The 20374-nt window shown below is 33.5% G+C and overlaps 1 protein-coding gene across 2 annotated transcripts; it reads left to right on the top strand.

Annotated features, from left to right (window-relative positions):
• The first annotated feature begins 6516 nt into the window (after positions 1-6516).
• Positions 6517-17821, top strand: LOC18440842 (Zinc finger C-x8-C-x5-C-x3-H type family protein). 2 transcript variants are annotated; one of them, XM_011627555.3, is made up of 10 exons: positions 6517-6758; positions 8358-8520; positions 8602-8747; positions 8881-8979; positions 9449-9542; positions 9694-9914; positions 10151-10311; positions 11737-11926; positions 12113-12185; positions 17592-17821. In XM_011627555.3, the coding sequence occupies exons 1-10, from the start codon at positions 6715-6717 to the stop codon at positions 17628-17630; spliced, it is 1230 nt and encodes a 409-aa protein (XP_011625857.1). In that variant the 5' UTR covers positions 6517-6714; the 3' UTR covers positions 17631-17821. The 2 variants fall into 2 exon arrangements, with proteins under 2 accessions (XP_011625857.1, XP_088702043.1); XM_088845917.1 differs by having other exon boundaries at positions 9433-9542.
• Positions 17822-20374: the final 2553 nt, after the last annotated feature.

Here is a 20374-nt window from a genome sequence, read left to right as displayed (position 1 = left end):
AAAATGGCAAACTTACTTTTATTCGTTCAAAGATAGCAATTTGAACTGCCAAATTGACCTTTGTTTGTTTTTTTTTACTTAACAGTATGTACAAGATGGGTTTTTATATAGGAAAAAGTTTATATAGAGCCTAGGCTCTAAACAATCAAATTTGACCCTACCTCAAAAAGTTTACTAGAAGAGGTTGTTTTAATGTCCAAATATTTTCAAATTGATCATCTCGATATCAAGATGCATGGACATGAGAAAAAAATGGATTTCAAGTTTTTGGAAATAGTGTATTTTGTAACGCATTTTTAGACCGTCAATTTTCAAGATTTTCATAGATTTGTTGATCTACCCTTTTTTTGAAGCTTTGAACTTTATAAATAAAGTTGAAAATATATTTTAAGGCTATCACGAAGATTTCCAGTAGTAAAACCACATTTCTCGATACTATTTGAAGGTGGGCTCTGATTTGATTGTTTAGATCCTAGGCTCTGTACAAACCGTACTGTTTTATATAAGGGAAAGTTTACATAGAGCCGAGGCTCTAAACAATCAAATTTGAGCCTACCTCAAAAATTTTACTAGAAGAGGTTGTTTTGATGCCCAAATATCTTCAAATTGATCGTCTTGACATCAAGATGCATGAACATGAGAAAAAAAAATAGATTTCAAGTTTTGAAAATAGTGTATTTTGTAATGCATTTTTTGAGCCTCAATTTTCAAGATTTTCAAGTTTTCATAGATCTATCGATCTACACTATTTTTGAAGCTTTAAACTTTAGAAATAAAAGATGAAAATATATTTTAAAGCTATCACAAATATTTTCAGTATTGAAACTACATTTCGTAACACTATTTGAAGGTGGGCTCGATTAGAGCCTAGTCTCTATACAAACCGCACCCTATATAATAACAATAAAAAGTAACACTAGAAAATAACATTACTAAAGAAAGGGAAATGATCCTATGTATTATCAATACACCATGGTGGGGTGTATGGTAATTCTGAACCATCCATTCTTCCAAGCAATAAAGATCTGCGAACTTATATGGTTAGGGAGCCCATTAGGGTTTCAAGGGGAACAATTTTTACTGAAAACTCCCATTTTCTCTCTTTTCCCTGTTTCTAGTCACGTCGTCTCTCCACCCCGTAGCAAACCTCCCGTTTTCTGTCTCTTCCCCAACAACACAAAACCAGAAATTCACTTGTTTCTCTCTCCTCCCTTTCTAGCCACAAAGAGAGCCCACAAAGAGCCAGAAACCCGGCAATGAAAATCCACAAAGACCGTGAAACAATGAAAACGTGTCTTCAACTTGAGAGAGAGAATGGGGTGTTGTTGCTGCTGCTTGAAGATTGAATGGAAATCTACGGCGCCAATGTAGGGTGGGGTGGGCAAATATTATGTGGTTCTTGTTTCTGTGGAAGAAGGGGGAGAAAGAAGAGCTTGTATTTATATAATCTTTAGGAAATAAAATGGTGAGCAATGGATTTTGAGAGGGCCATTTTGGTGGATCAATAGATTACGCACACTTGTTTCTACTTGCTATCTTCTCTGAACCTCTTTTCTCTCTCTAAACTACTTTTTTACGATAGTCTATTTACCATAAATAGAAATACGGCAATTTAAATACAGTAATATTTACAAAAATCTATACGGTAATATATATATACTCTTATAAAGAAGAGAGTTTACTTTCATATGACATTACGGTACTCATAGTACCGTGATACGTCCTTCAAATTATAGGGTAATATGGTTACCGTAATGTGCTGAAACGTCTACCGAGGCTGAGCAGTGGATGCAGCAAATGTGTGTTGTATATTGCCCACTGATTTATTATGCGAAGATGAAAGGAATGGCCACAGTTAGATAATGGTTACCAGAGAGAGGAAGTCCTTTCTTTTAAAATGGTTACTTTGCGCATAAAATTCTTCATTATTGCACTGCACTGCACTGCACTGCAATGCTATTTGAAGATTCAACTAAAACAACTTACAACCTACACCAAATCTTCAAATGCCTTGTTATATATATGCATGTTGAAATTTATTTCAAGAATTTTCGCAACAATGTGTCCGCATCACATCAAAGGCAGCAACAGCAATGATGGAAGTAAAGCATTGCGGTATTAAGAGTACCGTAAATGTTTTATAACATATTACGGTATTCTATATACCGTAATATAAATTCAAAATATTACAGTATCCTTTATATGATAATGCTAACTAGATGTTTAATGGTATTTATATTTACCGTAAAGATGATAAGTATTACAGTAAAAAGACTATTGTAAATGGTATTTTCTTTTAAAAATGATGAAAATTGAGAAAAAGGGTGTGGACGAGGTTTTGAGAAGTTCGGGTTTTTTTTTTTTTTTATTATTATTAAAATTTAGCTATATTAGCGATAATTTTTTAACTTATTATATAAATTAATATTTGAATACTATAGAGATATGCAACACAATTTATAATTTGACATTAATTCAATTGATGAACTTACAAAGTCCAACTAACAATGATCAGTAATAAATGAGAGTGGCCAGTTGTGCCCCTCACCAGTCAAGAACATTTCTCGTAGAACCCCCTTGGCCAAAGTCTCTTAGGCATGTCTAGCCTTTATGCTTTCATTCACCTTATTGTGTGTTACCCCCACCTTGTTCTGTATTATCCCCACCATGTTTTATATGTTACCCCCGCCCTGTTCTGTAATTCTAAAAAAAAAGACACTGTCAAATCTCAAGTAACCCAGTCCAACAAAACAAATCAAACATATGTTGTATATCACGCTTTCCATTTGAGTCATGCTCCATATAAAAAAAAATTTATTTTTTTTCTCATATTCTTCACATATTTTTATAAAAAAAGATATAACATTAAAAACAATTCAACAAGCTCACTAAAAATATATATATAATTAAACTAAAGAATATATATATATATATATATATATATATATATATATATATATCATATTCATAAAAAAAAAACATATTTTTATAAAAAAATATAACATTAAAAAAATATAACATTAAAAAGAAATATTTTTTTTCTCATATTCATCACAATAAACATATTTTTATAAAAATATATATATAACATTAAAATCAACCCAAAAAGCTCACCAAAAATATATAACAATAAAAAGCAAGAATATATTTTTTTCTCATATTCATCACAAAAAGCATATTTTATAAATAAAAAAATAATAATTCTATTGTAAAACAATTTTTTTTAAAGAAATCCTAAAATCGAGCCAAACCATCAAGAATACATAAATTTTAGAGTCAAAATCAACCCCAATCTTCCCTTTTTTAAACAAATTGATATGGGGATATGATAGATGCTTCCATTACGATTTAAATTCCTCAAATTTCATGAAGATCCATTCACTATTGAGATTGTTCTTAAAAAAATGGCAGAAATTTCACTTCACGAAATTTTCAAGGCAAAAAAGCAGTAAAAAAAATCCATATAAAAAAATTTACTCGATAATAAATCAACATACCTATTGTATTTGGTAGATGAAGCCTTGATGATCAAAATAAATTGCTCAATTCGATAAAAACCGACCAATAGATCGATCAGAAATCATTTTTTTTTAATCAAACATAGTTATTCGAGTAGCAGCATTTTGAGCCAAAATCACCCTCCAATCTTCATTGTTTTGGATAAATTGTAATGGGTACACAGTTAAAGTTTCAATAATGATTCAAATCCCTCTATTTTCATGAAGATCCATGTAATATTGAAGCTAATGTTGAGAAAATGACAGAAATTTTAAAGCTTAAAAAATATGCCATTGCAATCCGCCAAAAACTCATCATTCTTCGATTTTTTATTCAAGAATCAATGATTTATAAACAATTTATGTGTATAACAACAATAATTCACCGAAAAAAACAGAAAAATCCAAAAAATGGAATAAAAAAAAATGCTACAAAAGTTGATTCACAGGTTCAGCTAAATATAATGGCTCTTATATCAAATAACGCCTATTAATTACAAAATGACCATTATTTTCGATATATCGCCCGTTATAGCAGTTAACTGGTCTGGTTAGTGAAAACTAGCCAGTTTTCCATAAAAAACCGCCGGTTCGAGGTCTAACCAAACGATTTTTGTACCCCTTTTTTTTTGAAAGAACCATTTAACTAGTGGTACCCAAAACTACCTGGCCCTAACAGGAGTCGAAACCCTAGCGGTTCCGATCTAACCGGCCAATTCCAGTTCAAATCGTTTGGTTATGCGAACACTGGTGTAGAGAGAGAGAGAGAGAGGGCAAAGAGTATGAAAGGATAAAAATATATTTTTTAAAAATAAAAGTTAAAAAAACTCCAATACACTTAGTTACAATGTATCTAAAATACATAGGATCATTCCCCTAAAAGAAATCCCCAAGTTTTTTATTTTATGTGTATACCCCTGTTTTTTTTTTTTTTTAATTCCCAAGTTGCCACCACTTGGGATCTAATGTCAAAGCCATTTTGTAGTTAATTATTACCTCAGATCTTGAACTGGTGGCAATTTGGGACTTTAAAAGAAAAAGAAAAAATGAGGTACAAATGTAATATAAACAAATTGGGGGAATTCTTTAGTAACACCATTTTTTTGGGGGGGAATCAAATTAAGATACACTTTTTAAATCATACAAAAAATTGTAATTTCTGTCTTTGAAATTTATGATGGTTTGAAAATCTATTTCCATCCCTAATTCAAAATTTTTGATGTGCCCTTATATAAACTTGGGAAATTGACAAATAAATGATGTTTTGTTTTTTATATTTAAAAATAGGTATGGTTTGAGACATGACATTATCAAAAAAAAAAAAAAAAGGAAAAAGACGTATGGATTGTATAAGGTATCAACCTTAAACAATCCAATTAAAGCGCACCTCCGAAGCTCATTGAAAGATGTAATTTTGTTGTTGAAAACTTTAATGATGATCTCAAAAAAATATTTCACATCTAATTATGAAATTAAAATTTAAAAAATGTTACAAATCAAGCAGGTCTACAAACAAATGAAAATCTTAAGAATGGACGGTCTAAATAATGTATTACAAAATGTAATTTTTTTGGTGATTTAAAATCATTTTTTTCACATCTTTTTTTTGGTGCTTTAAAATCATTTTTTTCACCACCAAAACAATTTTTTTCAATGGATTTTTTTAGCCCCTTTTTTCTATGTTTAAGGTTGCAACCTTATGTAAACTTTTTCTTTTAAAAATAGTTCCCTGTAGTTTATCATTTACATTTGGGTCCCATTTTCTAAGAATATAAGTTGTATTCTTGCCTTATATGAACATATGAGCCCAACCATCCAGATTGATTCTAGGCCGATCTAACGATCATGAATGTCCGGTAGTATTTGAATTTTAGTTTTTTTTTTCTATAAATCCAAATTACTTGGAATTTTAGGCGTGTATTCATCAAAAATAGGTGAATCTTTGAAAAATATCAAAAAAATATTTTACAAAAAATAAATTGATCAAAATACCCCCAAAAAGTTTTGGAGGTCGTTTTGGTTATTTTTCTTACAAATACTTTTTTTATATATTTTTATTAGATGTGCATTGATGAGAAGAACACACAGCTAAAATTTCAAATAATTTGGATCTGTAGAAAAAAAAAAATTCAAACATTACAGAACATCCGTGATCATCAGATCGGCCCAGATTATTGGGCTCATATGTTATATGAGCTAGTGGGCTAATCCCACCTTTATATATATATATATATATATATATATATATATATATGTTTTGACAATTATACACCTATAAAAATATTTAAAAATAAATTTAAATAAATAAAATTACAATCTCTAACTAGTATAGGGATAATTTCATAATTTTATTTATTTTAAATAATCTTTATAGTGTATAATGATGAAAAATACAGACATACCCAATTTGAGAGCTAAAATTAAAATATATTTTATATTATAAAAAAATAAGACTTAATTGTAAAATATGAAATATATGAAATTATTATTAAAAGAAAAAATTTATATGAGGTTGCAACTTTATATTATACTATAAAAGTAAATTTTAGTAGAATAATCAAAATTTTAATAGAAAAGAATGTTTTTAAGTTAGAAAAACCTTGAATTGATTATCTGAGACAAAGAATTGATTATTTTTAGAATTTCAAATAATTGATTATTTTTAGAGTTTCAAAGAATTGATTATTTTTAGAATTTCAAATAATTGATTATTTTTAGAGTTTCAAAGAATTGATTATTTTTAGAATTTCAAATTTTATAATTAGCATTTAACATAAATTTTCAATGCTGTCGTAACGTTTCCCAAACCAAAAAGTAGGAAATTATGAAGTACACCTTCCTTGACAGGGTAAAGGAGGCAGTGACTGTCGCACCGAGTGGGCACCTATTTTTTCCCCTGTAAACTTTTATTTTTGACTTTGGAGCAGCCAAGTGCGACAGAGTTCTAAAAGCAAGGTGCCTGAAAAATTCAGAGTTTGGGGGGAGAGATAAAAGCCATCAAGTTTGTGTTCACAGCAGTCTTCGGTACCTCTAATTTCGAGGAACGGAGTCACAAAACTCGATATATTTAAGTTCTCTGGTTCCGCTACTGTTGTTACTCCTCCACACTCGCTTCATGGTTTTGCAGTTCCTACAAGAAGACCTACTTCTTTCACAACAGTGGCTTTCCCCGTGTTTTAGGGCTGGAACACACTGAAAATTTGGGCTTCTAGCAGCCATGAACAGAAGTCCAGAGCCCTGCAAATTCTTTCTGCGAGGGAGGTACTCTCATTTTTAATTACCAAAACCCTTATTCCCCCGAATAGTTTCTCTCTCTTATATTTGATAGTTTCTTATTGATTATTTCTTTATATGTATCTATGTCTTCATGGGCCTTCTCTTACATGGATCATTGGGGAGTTCTTCTTTGTATTTTCTTCTCGTTCTTCCTGTCTTCCTGAATGCATGTTCATAATTTTATCCCAATAGATAGCAAATGCGAGAATTATTTCAGTTTTTTTTTTTTTTTGGTGTCAATATGGGCATGCTTCTTTGTGTTTGATGATTTTGTTGGACATTTTTCAATGGTTTTATTTATGCATAATTATTAGCTCGGTGTGTGATATGTTCTTAGGCGAATTTTTAGGTTCATCAGAAGGCAAAAACCATTGGTTTTGAAAGTTCCCTTGACATTATACCACTCCCAATTACACACAGTTAAATGGTCATGTGAATCCCTTTTTTTATTTCATATTTTCTTTTGTAACATCGTGAGATGCCATGCTCAAAGTTGTCCCTGCTAATTTGTTTTGTCGTAGTTATGATCAAATTTATCGACAAATTTGCATGTTATAAGTCAAATGCACTTGTAATTTGCTTTTGGTTGTCAAGGTAAGAGTAATGATACTATAGTTCTTGCTCGAACTTGTAAGAAATTTCTGATTAAATATGATCCTTCCAAATTTTTGGACTTGGCCATTCTGATTATGGGGTTAGCTTTGGCCATATTCAATGGAGAATAACATTATCCTTGCACCTGTTTTTTGTTTCTATCAAAGAGACTGACTGTTAAGTCCAATAAGCTGCTAGTCTTAAGGGGTGTGAAACTCGAGGTGGAGATAATTTCGCTTCTTTTATGATGCCACTTATTTTAGCAATATTTAGAAATTTATTCCTTCACTGATGTCTCCTTTCTTTCATTCTTTGTTTCTTTTGTGATTAGTCAAATGGTTGTGTAAGAAAAAATACCTATAAAACTAGGTTATTAAGTTGATTGGACATTTGAATTTTCTAGAACTTTTGCTATTTACCTACCCACTACCAAAGATGTTATGAGATTTCTGATTTCTTAATTTTGTTTATTTTTTCTCTCTTTTCCTCTAATATTTTGCATGATAAAATTTCCTCTAATATTTTATATGATAAAATCGATTTTGGTGTGAACCTCAAGAAATTCTCCCCAACAAGTTCCTAGAATGATACGATCACTTTAATCCAGATAATGCTTCTTCGAACTCATAATTTTAGTCGTGCAAACACATACATGCACACAATCATGTGGGTGTTTAGATCGATAGGTAGATAGATAGGTGTATAAATAGGTTGATGATTCATTATGGATACGTAAGTAAATTGTTCCTAGAAGCATGGGTAGAAGGTTTCTGTGGTTAAACCTTGGTTGATCATAAACACAAACCCATCAGACTCTTGGATATTGGTTCTTGGCACTTTTACATATTTATTTGACGAGTGTTCTTTTTCTATGAGCATAGTATCAGATTTTAGTAAAAAAAGGAATCAGATTTTTATCCAATTTAATGTCCGTCGGAATCTTCTTATCCATTATGAATCCATTATGAAGTTTTATTATTCTTATTTCAGTTGCAAATTTGGGGAAAGATGTAAGAATCTTCATCCAAGACCTCAGCAATCTATGCCAAATCCGTTTGGGCAGCAGCAATCGAGGTCAAATCCTTTCGGCTTCGGTGTGCAAAACACCTCACAATCAAAAGTTGCATTTGGTGGTTTCCAAATTCCAGACAAGGTTCGTTATCAGATTGGCTCACTGCATACTTAAAATAAAGTCCATAATAAGTTTTATTTATGCCTATGTATATGGAAACAGCCATTACCGCAAAACAAGTGGAATCGTTTCTCTCCAGTAGCTAATGGGAACCCTAAGCCATCAACTGCAAGGCAGACTGAGTCTCAGCAAAAGGCCCTTTCCACGCAAAGCAGAAGGCCCACTGACTCTCTTCAAAAGACCCATGGGTAAGTTCTCTATGATTCAGAAGAACATTTTTGTGCTGCATAAATCTACATTCCATTTTATCCTTGCTGTGAAAATGAGCTCCATGATTATAGTCCCAAAATCATCATGAACGAATATGCAATTTTGGTGCAGCTCCACCTGCACGGACCCTGAGATATGCAAAAAACAAATAATTGAAAATTCAATGGAGGAGCCTCTTTGGAAGCTTACTTGCTATGGGCATTGGAACTAGTAAGTTGCATATTTTGATTTGGATTTGTATGCTATGCTGTATTTTGGGTTTCTGATATTTTTGAAGTACTCTGTCACCCCTCGGCTGTCAATAGTGGGCTGTTGGGATTTTTCATTCTTCCGCTCAAAGCCTATGGAATGCTTTGACAGGAAGGTGAGCCCCCAACTATCTAACATAATGGGAGAATGCTAGGAAAGTGTAGGAAACCCACATGATAGCATTCCATACTTTAAGGAAACCCACATGATGGGTTCACATTCCCTTTTATTTTGGTTAGTCGTATTTCTGGATGGCGGTAACATTATTTATGATCTCATGTTCACTTTGCTGTCATGATTTTAGATTTAAAGGATATTCACTAACCTGTTTCGTACATAATTTTCCCGTTGATTTGGTGTTTGTGGTAAAACTTAAAAATTGATAGTGAATGGTGTTGAACTATACTTTGTAAGTGTGCTTTGCTTGTAGTCTCCCATGTGACATCACTGGTGATATTAGTTTTGAAGAATTGAGGGCAGCAGCATATGACGATGCTCGACGCGGGGTGCCTCTGCAGTCAATTGTAAGAACTGGAGTTCTTCAGCAAAGTACAATGACAATTGTTTGATGTGTGTTTGGTTGAGTGTCTCTTCTTTCTAGACCATCTTGGACTACCGTAGTTACTCTGTAGTTACCCCTTCCAAATTGATTCACTATTTTGGTGCTTGATTCAGGTTGAGAGAGAGAGAAACTTACTTCAGGCCAAGTTACTAGAATTTGAGAACCTACGCCGCAATCCATATGTGATTCCAAGAAAATCTAGCTCCTTTGTGCCGTTACCATCACCTGCAACCAACCCAAACATATCACCACCTGGATTTCAGCAAAATATGCCACCTTCAGTATCAAGTTTTAGTCAACTTGGGATGTCGACTTCCACGGGCTTGAACACAAGGCAAGATCTAGCCCGCCCTCACTCTATTTATTTTTGTGTGTCTGCATGCATGCATGCTTGCGTGTAGTCGTGTGTGTGTGTGTGGGTGGGGGTGTGGGCATGGAGTGGGTGGGTGGGTAGGTGAGTGTGCCCTTGTGTGTGCATTTCTGTGTGTGCGCGCCTCTGTGTATGTCACCTACGGCTTTCTTCAGTCTCTATTTGGCACATCCCCTGATTTTCTCAAATTACATTTCCAGGCAACAAAGTTCTTTCCAAGTTTCTAGCCAGACATCTGGTAGCAGCAACTCAGCATTCGGCGCCCCACCAAAAGATGCCTTTGGACAACAGGGTCCATTTCAAATTTCCAACCAAACATCACCTGGTTTTGGCACGAGCAACTCGGCTTTTGGAACACCAGGTATTATACCGTACCTAACAACATTATGTGATATATAAGTTGCAGAAAATATTGATTTGCTGCTTTCCTTGTTTCTTGTGTTAAGTGTTGCCATAATGTGGTTCTCATTGTTCTATTACTCATCATCATCTCAATGTTCAATTACTAGCAACTGGAATTTATAATGTTTCATGTTGGCATTGGCAATATCTAGTCAAGTCACTAGGTTATTTGGAAAGCAATGTTTTGGTGGTAGTGCTTCTTGTTTGGATCTCTTTTAGTGAGAGTGCCATAGGTGGACCTTGTAGATCTTTGAATCTGACCTTGTTTTAGAAGAAATCCAAATGACATTTTTAGAGAAGGGTTTTATTAGGCTACACCACTTGGTGGTGTGTACCCTTAAGTCTTCAAACACTTGGATATTCTTTTCCTATAGTGTAGTGACTTTTTGTCTAGGGGTATTTTAAGTAATTAGTCAAGGTAAAGTAGAAATTTCTAATTGAAACAAAAGCATTTATTAACAATAGTGGACAATGATATCACCGACATGGTGTGTAACATCACCCACAATATGCATTAATTATTTTTTAACTACTAAAAGAATGCCACTATTGTCTTATAGAAATATCCGTTCTACCCTTCTAAATGACCAAAAATGCCCTTACTTGAAAAATTTTGTATTACAATTCAAAGGTATTTAGGTATCCAAAAATGTTGAGGACTTTAAGGGTATACACCACAAGTGGCGTAGCCTAACAAAACCCTTTAGAGAATAGGACTTCTTTAAAATAGTAGATATTAAAAATCTACTTACATTTTTTATGATTGTACTATTTCCCAACAAGTACTTCCCATGGATATTTAGAAGCTCTTTCTAAAGTATGACTGTATGAGAATAAATGGCTAGAAAAGGTCAGGTTTCTCCTAATGACTAGAGGCAACCCCTCTACCAAAATTGTTACTCTCTTCCATGTAACATATTTTGGTGCTATTAGGAATGAATTATAAACCTTGAGCATTGTAAGTGCAACCATACCGTTGCCCCTTTGTTAAGGCATCTCTACAGTACTGCTGTTTACTGACCTTTAAATGTTGTTTAGAGGTAAATTTAGGTGAAGTCATCTTTTTTGAGAGAAGAAATTTAAATGCACTTAGAATGAAGTTGATGGATTGTGTTTCCCATTTCATGAGAATTGCATGCTGGTTTTACTGGGGAACTTGGTTTATGTGCAAGAGATTTGCTTTTAAGCTCACCCTTGGTGAGCTTTCATCACTATCAATGGAGATTATATGAGTTGCAATTTTATGATTTCAATATTTCTTGTGTTCCCTCACGTCCTTCTCAACGTTTCCTGTGGTCCCAGAACTAGCAAAAACATTGAGTGCTCAGTGGCCTGGAGTTTTGCTTCTATGAAAATTGACCACAAGCAAAGTTTTGTTTTGCAGGATTATTCGGGAATAAAGTACCTAATCAACCTTTTGGAAGCAGTGCAGCTACAATGAGCAACAGCCAAATTCCAACATCTCCATCATTTCCCATGTTTACAAATAACTACTCACCTGGCCTGTTCGGTGGGCCTAATGTTGGTTTTAATCCAGGTGGCAGTGGAGTGAACACATCAAATATCTCCTTAGCGTGAGCCCTCCCCACCTCTTTCTCTCTCCACATAAATACTCACATCATCATCTTTTCCTATTGAAACTCAAACATCATCATTAACAAGTTATGTTGGCAAACAATAGTTCACTAGAAACAAATATTTGCAAGCAATGATTTACTACAAACTATTCATTTCCGGGTGTCACCTTTGCACTATGACAGTGACGACAAGCAAGTTAGGCTGGCTCCTGGAGAACCAGATATATGGTCAAAGGAGGAATGGGAAGTAGGGGAGGTAAATTTCTTTCGTATATGCAAGTTTCATACAGTTCAAAGAGTTCAGAAATTGATGGAAGTGAGCTCCTGCTATTTTGAAAATTGGCTGCTTCCATTTTCTGCATAGAATGATAGAATGTGGCTAGTGTTTTAGAAAGACTTGTTTGTGACACCAGAGCTTTTCAAGGGATCGTCCATCATAGAACTGTCTTGGCTATCTGACTATTTTGGGGTTTACAGCCACAAGTAGCTTGAAGATTTTGAGATATTCACCACAGAATTTGAGCAACAACTAAATTCCTATATCTTAATATTTTAATAATTTTAAGGGAAATTTACGCTCATATCCTCCTAAAGTTTCACTATTTCAGAAATCTCCAAATTTTCATGTTATAAAATTATACAAATTCTTTTCACAATTTTTTCAAAATGTTTTCAAAATGACAATATTACCCCTACTTCGGATTTTGAAAGTCTGAAGTTCAACACTTGTAATAGAACACTTGGACAGTGGTTATAAGGCATGCTAGGGTGAAGGATTTCTTTAGAGGACTTCGGATTTTGAGAATCCAAAGTTTGCTTTTGTTGAACTTCGGATTCTCAAAATTTGAAGTTCTCTTTGGAGTCTAGCAAGTTTACACAGGCTTTGGAAGCCAAGGATTTCCTGAGAGAATTTCGAATTTTGAGAATCTGGAGTTTTATAGAATCTCAGATTTTAAAAATCCAAAGTTTTATAAAACTTCGAATTCTCAAAATCTGAAATTATCTCAAGAAATTCTTTGGCTCTTGGTGAAACATTCTTTTTGTATTAAAAGGTCTAATAACTTCGTTTTTTCAAGTTCCAAAGTCATGGCAGTTTGAGAAAAAACAAGAAAAAATATAAAAATGGGTATGATCATAATATTCACATATTTAAGGGGATCTTTTAATAATGGTAATTTAAAGGTATATCTTTGTAAACTACTCTAATTTTTGTATACTGTAGTAATGTATTACACATACGTGTTACCATGGTATATTAATATTATTAAAACATTTAGTTATATCCATAGTGATTATAGCACGTTGTGGCTGTTTAGTTTAGATTGCATGTGATGCAATAATTGTTAGACTTCATTCAGTATATGGTGTATATATATATTTTTTAAATAAAAGCATATGGTGTATATTATATGCTATAAAGTACCCTACTGCACAATATAGAGACCTCATTTGGCATATAGTTTTTGCTATATGCTATAAAGTATCCTAGTGCACAATATAGAGACCTTCTTATTAATATGATCTTTATATTATACTTTTTAATTTGTTGAATAATTTTCTCGCTGGGGAACTCAAGTCATTCATTTAGTCCATCCAAATGGGGTTCAGATTCTGAACTTCCTGGGTTTACGTACTCTTTTTTGAATCTTGGCTATCTAGATTCTGGTTAATTTTCTAAATGGGCACATTTAAAGAGAGCTATGAACGATCTTTATGAAATTGAATGTAGCATTTGCATTATTTGCAAAAATCTACTGTGTTATTATGAGTGATTGGTTTGTTTCTCGCATTACCAAAGTTTACTGGAATAGTGACACTATTCTTGTAGACATCAACCGATAATGAGATATGTACTTTTGATATATATGCTAACTCCATGTGGCCACATTCATTGCAATAATGGCAGTTAGCTGCAAATATATTTTATTCTGTACATCTTTTTCAGATACGAACAAAAAGAAGATTGTCTACTTGACTGGTGTCTTTTCCAGCAAGATACAGAAAAAATTTGAAATATTAGCACGCTCACACACTCTTGCGAAATGCCAGACAAGTCCACAATACATCCACCGTCATAAAGTACTGCAAAATCTTCCATACAAGCAACACATATAGCTTTGAGCGAACAAGAGCTCATATAATTATAAAGCATTTCAAATAACAAGTGAAATTGGGAGTTTCCAGTGGCTGATTTTGCCAAAATCCTAAATCATTTTTATGGGTCGTTCGGCTCCCTGTGCAAACAAACTCAGGTTTCAAATCGCAATAAAAGTGTTTCAAAATCTGTATCGGGGGGGTTGATCGTCCATCCCATATATTTGTGTCGCAGCATTGGATCGACGATCCGGATCATTCTAAATCGGTCTAAATCGGTGATCTATAAAAATATTAAAAATAAAAAATAAATTAAAATTTAAATAGGGGTTTATGGCATGGGGGCTTCAAGAGGGACCTAAACAAATATTAGATAAGCTTAAAAATAAAAATGAAATAAAAATGAAATGATGGGCTTTACGGAGGGAACTAGGCCACAATCGATGCCATCCAATTGGTTTGGTCCCAACCGATTCTTGTTCCAAATTGGCGATTCCCGATTTGGATTGCTGGGGTTTTAAAACAAAGTATAACATGATTATGCCTAGTGTTTTAAAACCCAACGATTCCTCATCTGGATCGTCGATCCGAATGGGAATTGGTGGGGACCCAACCGGTTTCTGGATGGTATCAGTATTGGTCCCGGTCTGTTACCCCCCTAAAAGCCATCCCTTTCTTTCATATTTTTTTCTTTTTATTTAAGTTTATCAAATATTTTTTTACGCCTTCCTTAATTCCCCACCCCTATTTTAATTTTAATTTTTTACTTTTTAATGTTTTTCTAGAATACCAATTAGGACCAATTCAGATAGCCGATCTAGCAATTGGAAAGGCTAAATATGCCATTCATTGGTCATGCAAAAACCTGGATATTGGGACAACACACTTTGGATATCTTCTAAATGGAGTCCAGGTTATGCCAATCCCATATTTGTATCATATGTTTTTATGACTTGCGTTTACAGATTTAATATTATTTATTGAATAAATTATCAATATTATTTTGAAAATAATGATAATATTAATGATAATAAAATAACAACAATAACTACAACAACAATAGTATTATTATTAAATTTTATAACATTAAATGCATATAATATTATGATATTATGTTATGAAGAATTAGTAGAATTATTATTGAAATTGGTAATAATAATATATTTGCATCATTATATCACAAAATAATAATGATGATGATGATGATGATGATGATAGAGAAGAAAACCTTGGCGGGAGGCTAGTACCCCAAGTGAATAAGTGCTTGCTTCTGCATAGTCTTATTATTCATTACGCCTTTCTTTATTTTTGAAAAGTCCGGTTATGAGGTACTTTTGCTTAGCGATAACGTGATTTTGGGGAGAAACAAGTTGCCAAACAGTTTTTTCTGTTAGATAACCTGAGTATGCAAACTTTGAGTTTGCATAGTCAGGGATCCAAATGATCCATTAGTTTCCCTCAGGTTAGCCCTTCTATCTATCACCAAATTGTTCTTCCTGGGAACATGAAGTATGTCAACGATACCACACCCCATACTTCAACAACGATATTCTTCTAATCTCCATGGTGCCTTAAAAGGCATCTGATGGTCTTCAGGGTTTCTCCTTCTAAGAAGGCTGGTTTGTTATTTTTTTTACTAGCATATGGACCTCTTTCAAATCTGGATAAATCTTAGCCCATGAAACATCTTTAGGATCTAGTGGCCACATGTGTTCCCTTGTCTGTCTCTATGGATTTCATCAAATTCCATTCTATCCTGTCCGTCTTCCATTTCCTTGGCATGCATAATGCCTATCTCACACATGAAACATTTGATCTACCTTGTGATGCTAAAATGGCTATTGTTCCAAGTCTCAAACCTTGATGTGAAATTATACTCAACCATTGACTGACAATTCAAATGGTTAGCTCTAAAATGGTCAGCTGGGGATTGCCCATCTATTGGGCGAAATAAATGGCTGATTTCCAAACTATTTGCAAAGAGACATTTCACTCAGTTGTGCATCTTGGGGCAATTCATGGCCACTTAAAGAGAGTTTTGCCATCTGTTCCATATATATGTTCTGGTGGTCTGATAGCTAGATCCAAAGCCATGATGACTGAAAGAATTGAATAGGGTTACTGCATAATAAACAACTCGTTTTAGAGGTAACCAATGTATGATGGTATGAATGTGGACAATGTGTTGATGATTAATTTTAGCAGCCTATTAGGAAGTATACAGTGCTTGAATTTGGTATAATGTAATGATTGTGTTCATATCTGTGAGGCACGACCAGGATGAGGACAATGTGTTCATATTGTGTTCATAACTGCAAGGTACACGCATGACCAAGATGAAGGCATTGTTATGTTTTCTTTGGTACATGAAGTTATCGGTATTGTATTTGGGATCCTCCTAAATTTTAAAATCCGCTGTTTTATTTATTTGTGTGAACATCTTTTCAAATGTTGACCCTAGAACTTCTCAAAATTTACAAAAAAGCATCGATTTACTTTAGTTTTTTTGAATTTATTATTTTGTTGAATCTCTCACAATGAGTTCTAATGGGAGAGTAGAAAACAATAATGCATTTATGTGGATGTGTATTTCCACTCTCGAAGTGTGGTGAACTTTATCAGCATGCTCGAAGATATTTTGCCACCAGTGTTTGGTTACCTCTGACATATTTTGGATACTCACGCCTGTCGCTATTTGTGTATCATTGCTATTTGGGAACTGTAATGCACCATGAAGTTTTGGATACCCACACCGTGAAGTGACTGTTGTCTACTTATCTTCGATTAAGTTCACTAAAATAGTCTTGTAAATAATCCACTGCTCTATTGTTCTTAGCCTGTAGCAACGTACCTAAGCAAAATACCATTATTTGGTCTCGACCCTTCGAAAATTCACCCTGGAAGAATGCTATTTTGTGATTGCACATATTTTTCTTTTGGGTAGCGTGGGATTCGAACCTGCAATGCAGCGATGCAATTGTCAGCATGGCAACCAATCAAAACAATGCCCAAATCCCAGGATAGCCCAGGTTTCTTTTATGGGATGAAATTTCAACTCTTGACCTCCCACTTTGTAACCACATATTCAGGTTGCTCTAATGAACGTGTAATGGGTAGTTTATAAAGCCGTACATTCCTTATGTTTGAGCAAGTTGGAACCTGGGCAAAAGCCTAGGGAATGACTGGTTTAATGGGAATCTTCCTTTAGAGAGAGAACCATGAGACTGTTTAAGTTTGGTTACAACCTTTCTGTATGAGTATAAACTTACCGGCTTAGATTGGTTTTTTTCACCTCTAGCTTGTTCTGAAAAGATTTGGAGAAACTATTTTCTCAGATGATGATGATTTTCTCCAAACTGACTGCTTTAATTGAGCATTTCTACTGTCTTCTCTCCCTCTCCCTCTCTCTCTCAGACACACGCATGTTGAACAGGAATGTGGTCATTGTGACTTTTTCTGTTTCATTTTAATTATTAACATGGGCTTTTCATTGTAATAGAATTGAGTTTTTCTACTGTCTTATGATCCCAGTTTTGTTACGAGATCTAACAGCAACGATGTTCTACAGATTCCAGAGGATGAACCACCGTCTTATGCCCTGTTGTGAGAGCATCATGCAGTCAATCACAGGAATCGTCGATCTCATCGATTTTTTCAGTTTTTTCTTCTCAAGTTCCTACTTGATTCCTGTAAATTTTGACCGATTCTTTACAATCAATTTTGCATGTTCATAGTTTCAATTGTTCTGGTTGGAGATGTATATTAATAGAAGGCCTTTGGCAGTTATTTAAGTTTCAAGGCATAGCTTCCTGCACGTCTCACAACTGCAAAGAATGTAGCAGTTGGAGGCTTCACATTGAAAACAAATACAAGAGCCAACCTATCAAGTACCAAATAAAAGAACAATATAAGAAGAGAGAGAGAGAGAGAGAGATCCACTAATATGACATCTGAAATGACATGATTCACTCATGGGGAATTTGGACTTCTAATCATTATCAGGTTGTATTATATAGCACTACACGAACATGCCAAAGAATCATTGAGAGAGAAAGAGAGACGCGTATCCTACTTTTTCGATGTGAGAGGATGCATGTTTGCCATTACTTGTAATTAGGTATAACCACTATTCTTGGTGGTGGTGGACTATGTATTCTTGCCCATTTTAAATAAGCAAAATATCATTTAACTGGCTAAAACACTTACAAAACAATAAAGGAGGTCAAAACATCTCAATTAACAAAAAAACAATAAGAGTTTGCTTGTTAATTTATATTGTATTGAGGTTGTCTAGATAATGTGTCATAATGTACACAACTTTTAGGGTTTGAAATCTTTTTTTTTTTTTTTTTTACAATCATAATAATCAAGGCTGAGATAATCGATTTTTGAAGATTTTTTTATGCCATAACTATAATTTTCGTATCGAGTTGTGAGGTGGGGCTTTATTATTTCGATAGGAAACTATTTTCCTTACCAATTTTGAACAAATTGGGGTGTCTTTAATAATTCGACCCATTTAAGAAGCTCCAAACTTGTTTTTCTTGCTTGTTCGGGTAGATCAAATTATTGAAATGCATATGCTTATTTCAGGAACAATTTAATTAATTTTAGAAATAGTTCATAAATAGGTATTTAAGTGAAATGAAACTTAAATATTTTAATTGGAGGTTTTGACTCCTTAAATTACATGTCCCCTTTTAAGCAAAAAGCAAAAGTATATTTTTGAAAATTAAATGTAAAAAATAAAAAATATATCAAAAATAAAAGATAAGCAACGACTATTTCTTCTCTCATCTGTTTTATAAAACAGACAAAAATACCAAGGAGAAAAGTAAGCTGGGCCATTACAGTTGTACAGAAGAAAAACCAGAACGTGCCAACATCTAAGTCCTTTGATATTAAAAGTCTAATAAATTTATTATGTACCGCCGCCTATCGTGCATCAATATACGCTGCAAACTGTTGGACTTTGAAATATAATTAAACAAATACTCTTTAACCAAAAACTTTCCAAATCAAAATTGATTTTTTGTTATTTTTTCTTACTCATATTTACATTAATTTATTTTTCTCCCAAGGTGAGAGAACAAAGAAGCATGGGAGTGGGTTTTGTCTCTGTCACCTGTCAGGAATCAATCCGATTTATTATTTAATAAGTAGAGTACTTTTTTTAGTTTAATTTTATTAAGGATTTGTACACTATGCTAGGATTTGGTTTCGGAATAGTTTGCTACCAGCTTCTTAACTATATGATGCCATGCTAAAAGAATGTCAATTTGCTAGTAGATTGCTTGACACCCTACTGCACTGCTTTCTTTTTCTTTAACAGAGACCTTATAACGCTAAGCAATGTTCTAAAATCCTCAAGTTGGGTCAGAATCACCGAGCTAACTCACAACCAATGGGCGACTGGTCTAAGTTACTTCAAAATCAAGATTTGGACCTGTTCATCCTAAAATTATGTTTTTATGAGTAATGTGTGATAAAAGCATTATTTTCAGTTCAATTTGAGAAACATAAAATTTGCTTGAAAATTTTAAACCAGTATTTAAATTTCTGTTTTTTTTTCCTCTAAATTCATCGAGTTGGCTGAGGATCCTCGGCCCACTGGTCTGATATTTATAATAATAATAATAATAATAATAATAATGTGATTTGTTATTGGTTGAACTATGTTTTGCTATTTCTACTTAAAACATGAGGGGGAATATCACGAAATCTAACCACCAAAAAGTGCTCCTCTTGACATAAGCTATTATGTTATGGGAAAATATAGAAAGAGACCATTTACCTTTGTTACAAGGTAAGACATTAATCTTGACCATTCGATGTGAAATTGGGTGGGTGCAATTATTCCATTGACCAAGCTCAAACTTCGAAAGGAATTTTTTCAAATTTTGTGACACATCCATGCTATCAAATTTAACTTCCGATGGTTGTAAGTAATTGTGATCACTTTGTATCAAAGGTAATGGGCTCATTGTATACAATCCCTTATATTATTACATAACAACAATTAACAAAGTGTAATCCCATGTAATTATGAAAAAACCGCTTTGAGAGCAAGGCGACCAATGTCAAAGCCACGTGCATCGTGGAAAGGCGGTTTTGGAAAACCGCCTTATGAGCTGTGTATTCTAAGCTTCCAAGGAAACAAGTTTGTAATTGGAAAAATAAATGAAAAAAAAAAAGAAAAAATTATAGATACCCCCAATTTCAACATCTTACCTCTCAATATTTTTTGTATTGTGCCTTAAACCTTAACAATATTTATTATTGTATATATCCTCCAGTCAAATAGTCAAACTATTTTTGACCAAAATGCCATTTTTTATTCTCTCTCTTCCC

Source organism: Amborella trichopoda, chromosome 1, assembly GCF_054954075.1.
Source record: "Amborella trichopoda isolate Santa Cruz 75 chromosome 1, AtrichopodaSantaCruz75HAP2 v2.0, whole genome shotgun sequence".
NCBI lineage: Eukaryota > Viridiplantae > Streptophyta > Magnoliopsida > Amborellales > Amborellaceae > Amborella > Amborella trichopoda.
The sequence above is the reverse complement of the archived record's forward strand: the minus strand, read 5'-3'. Positions and strand labels throughout refer to the sequence as shown.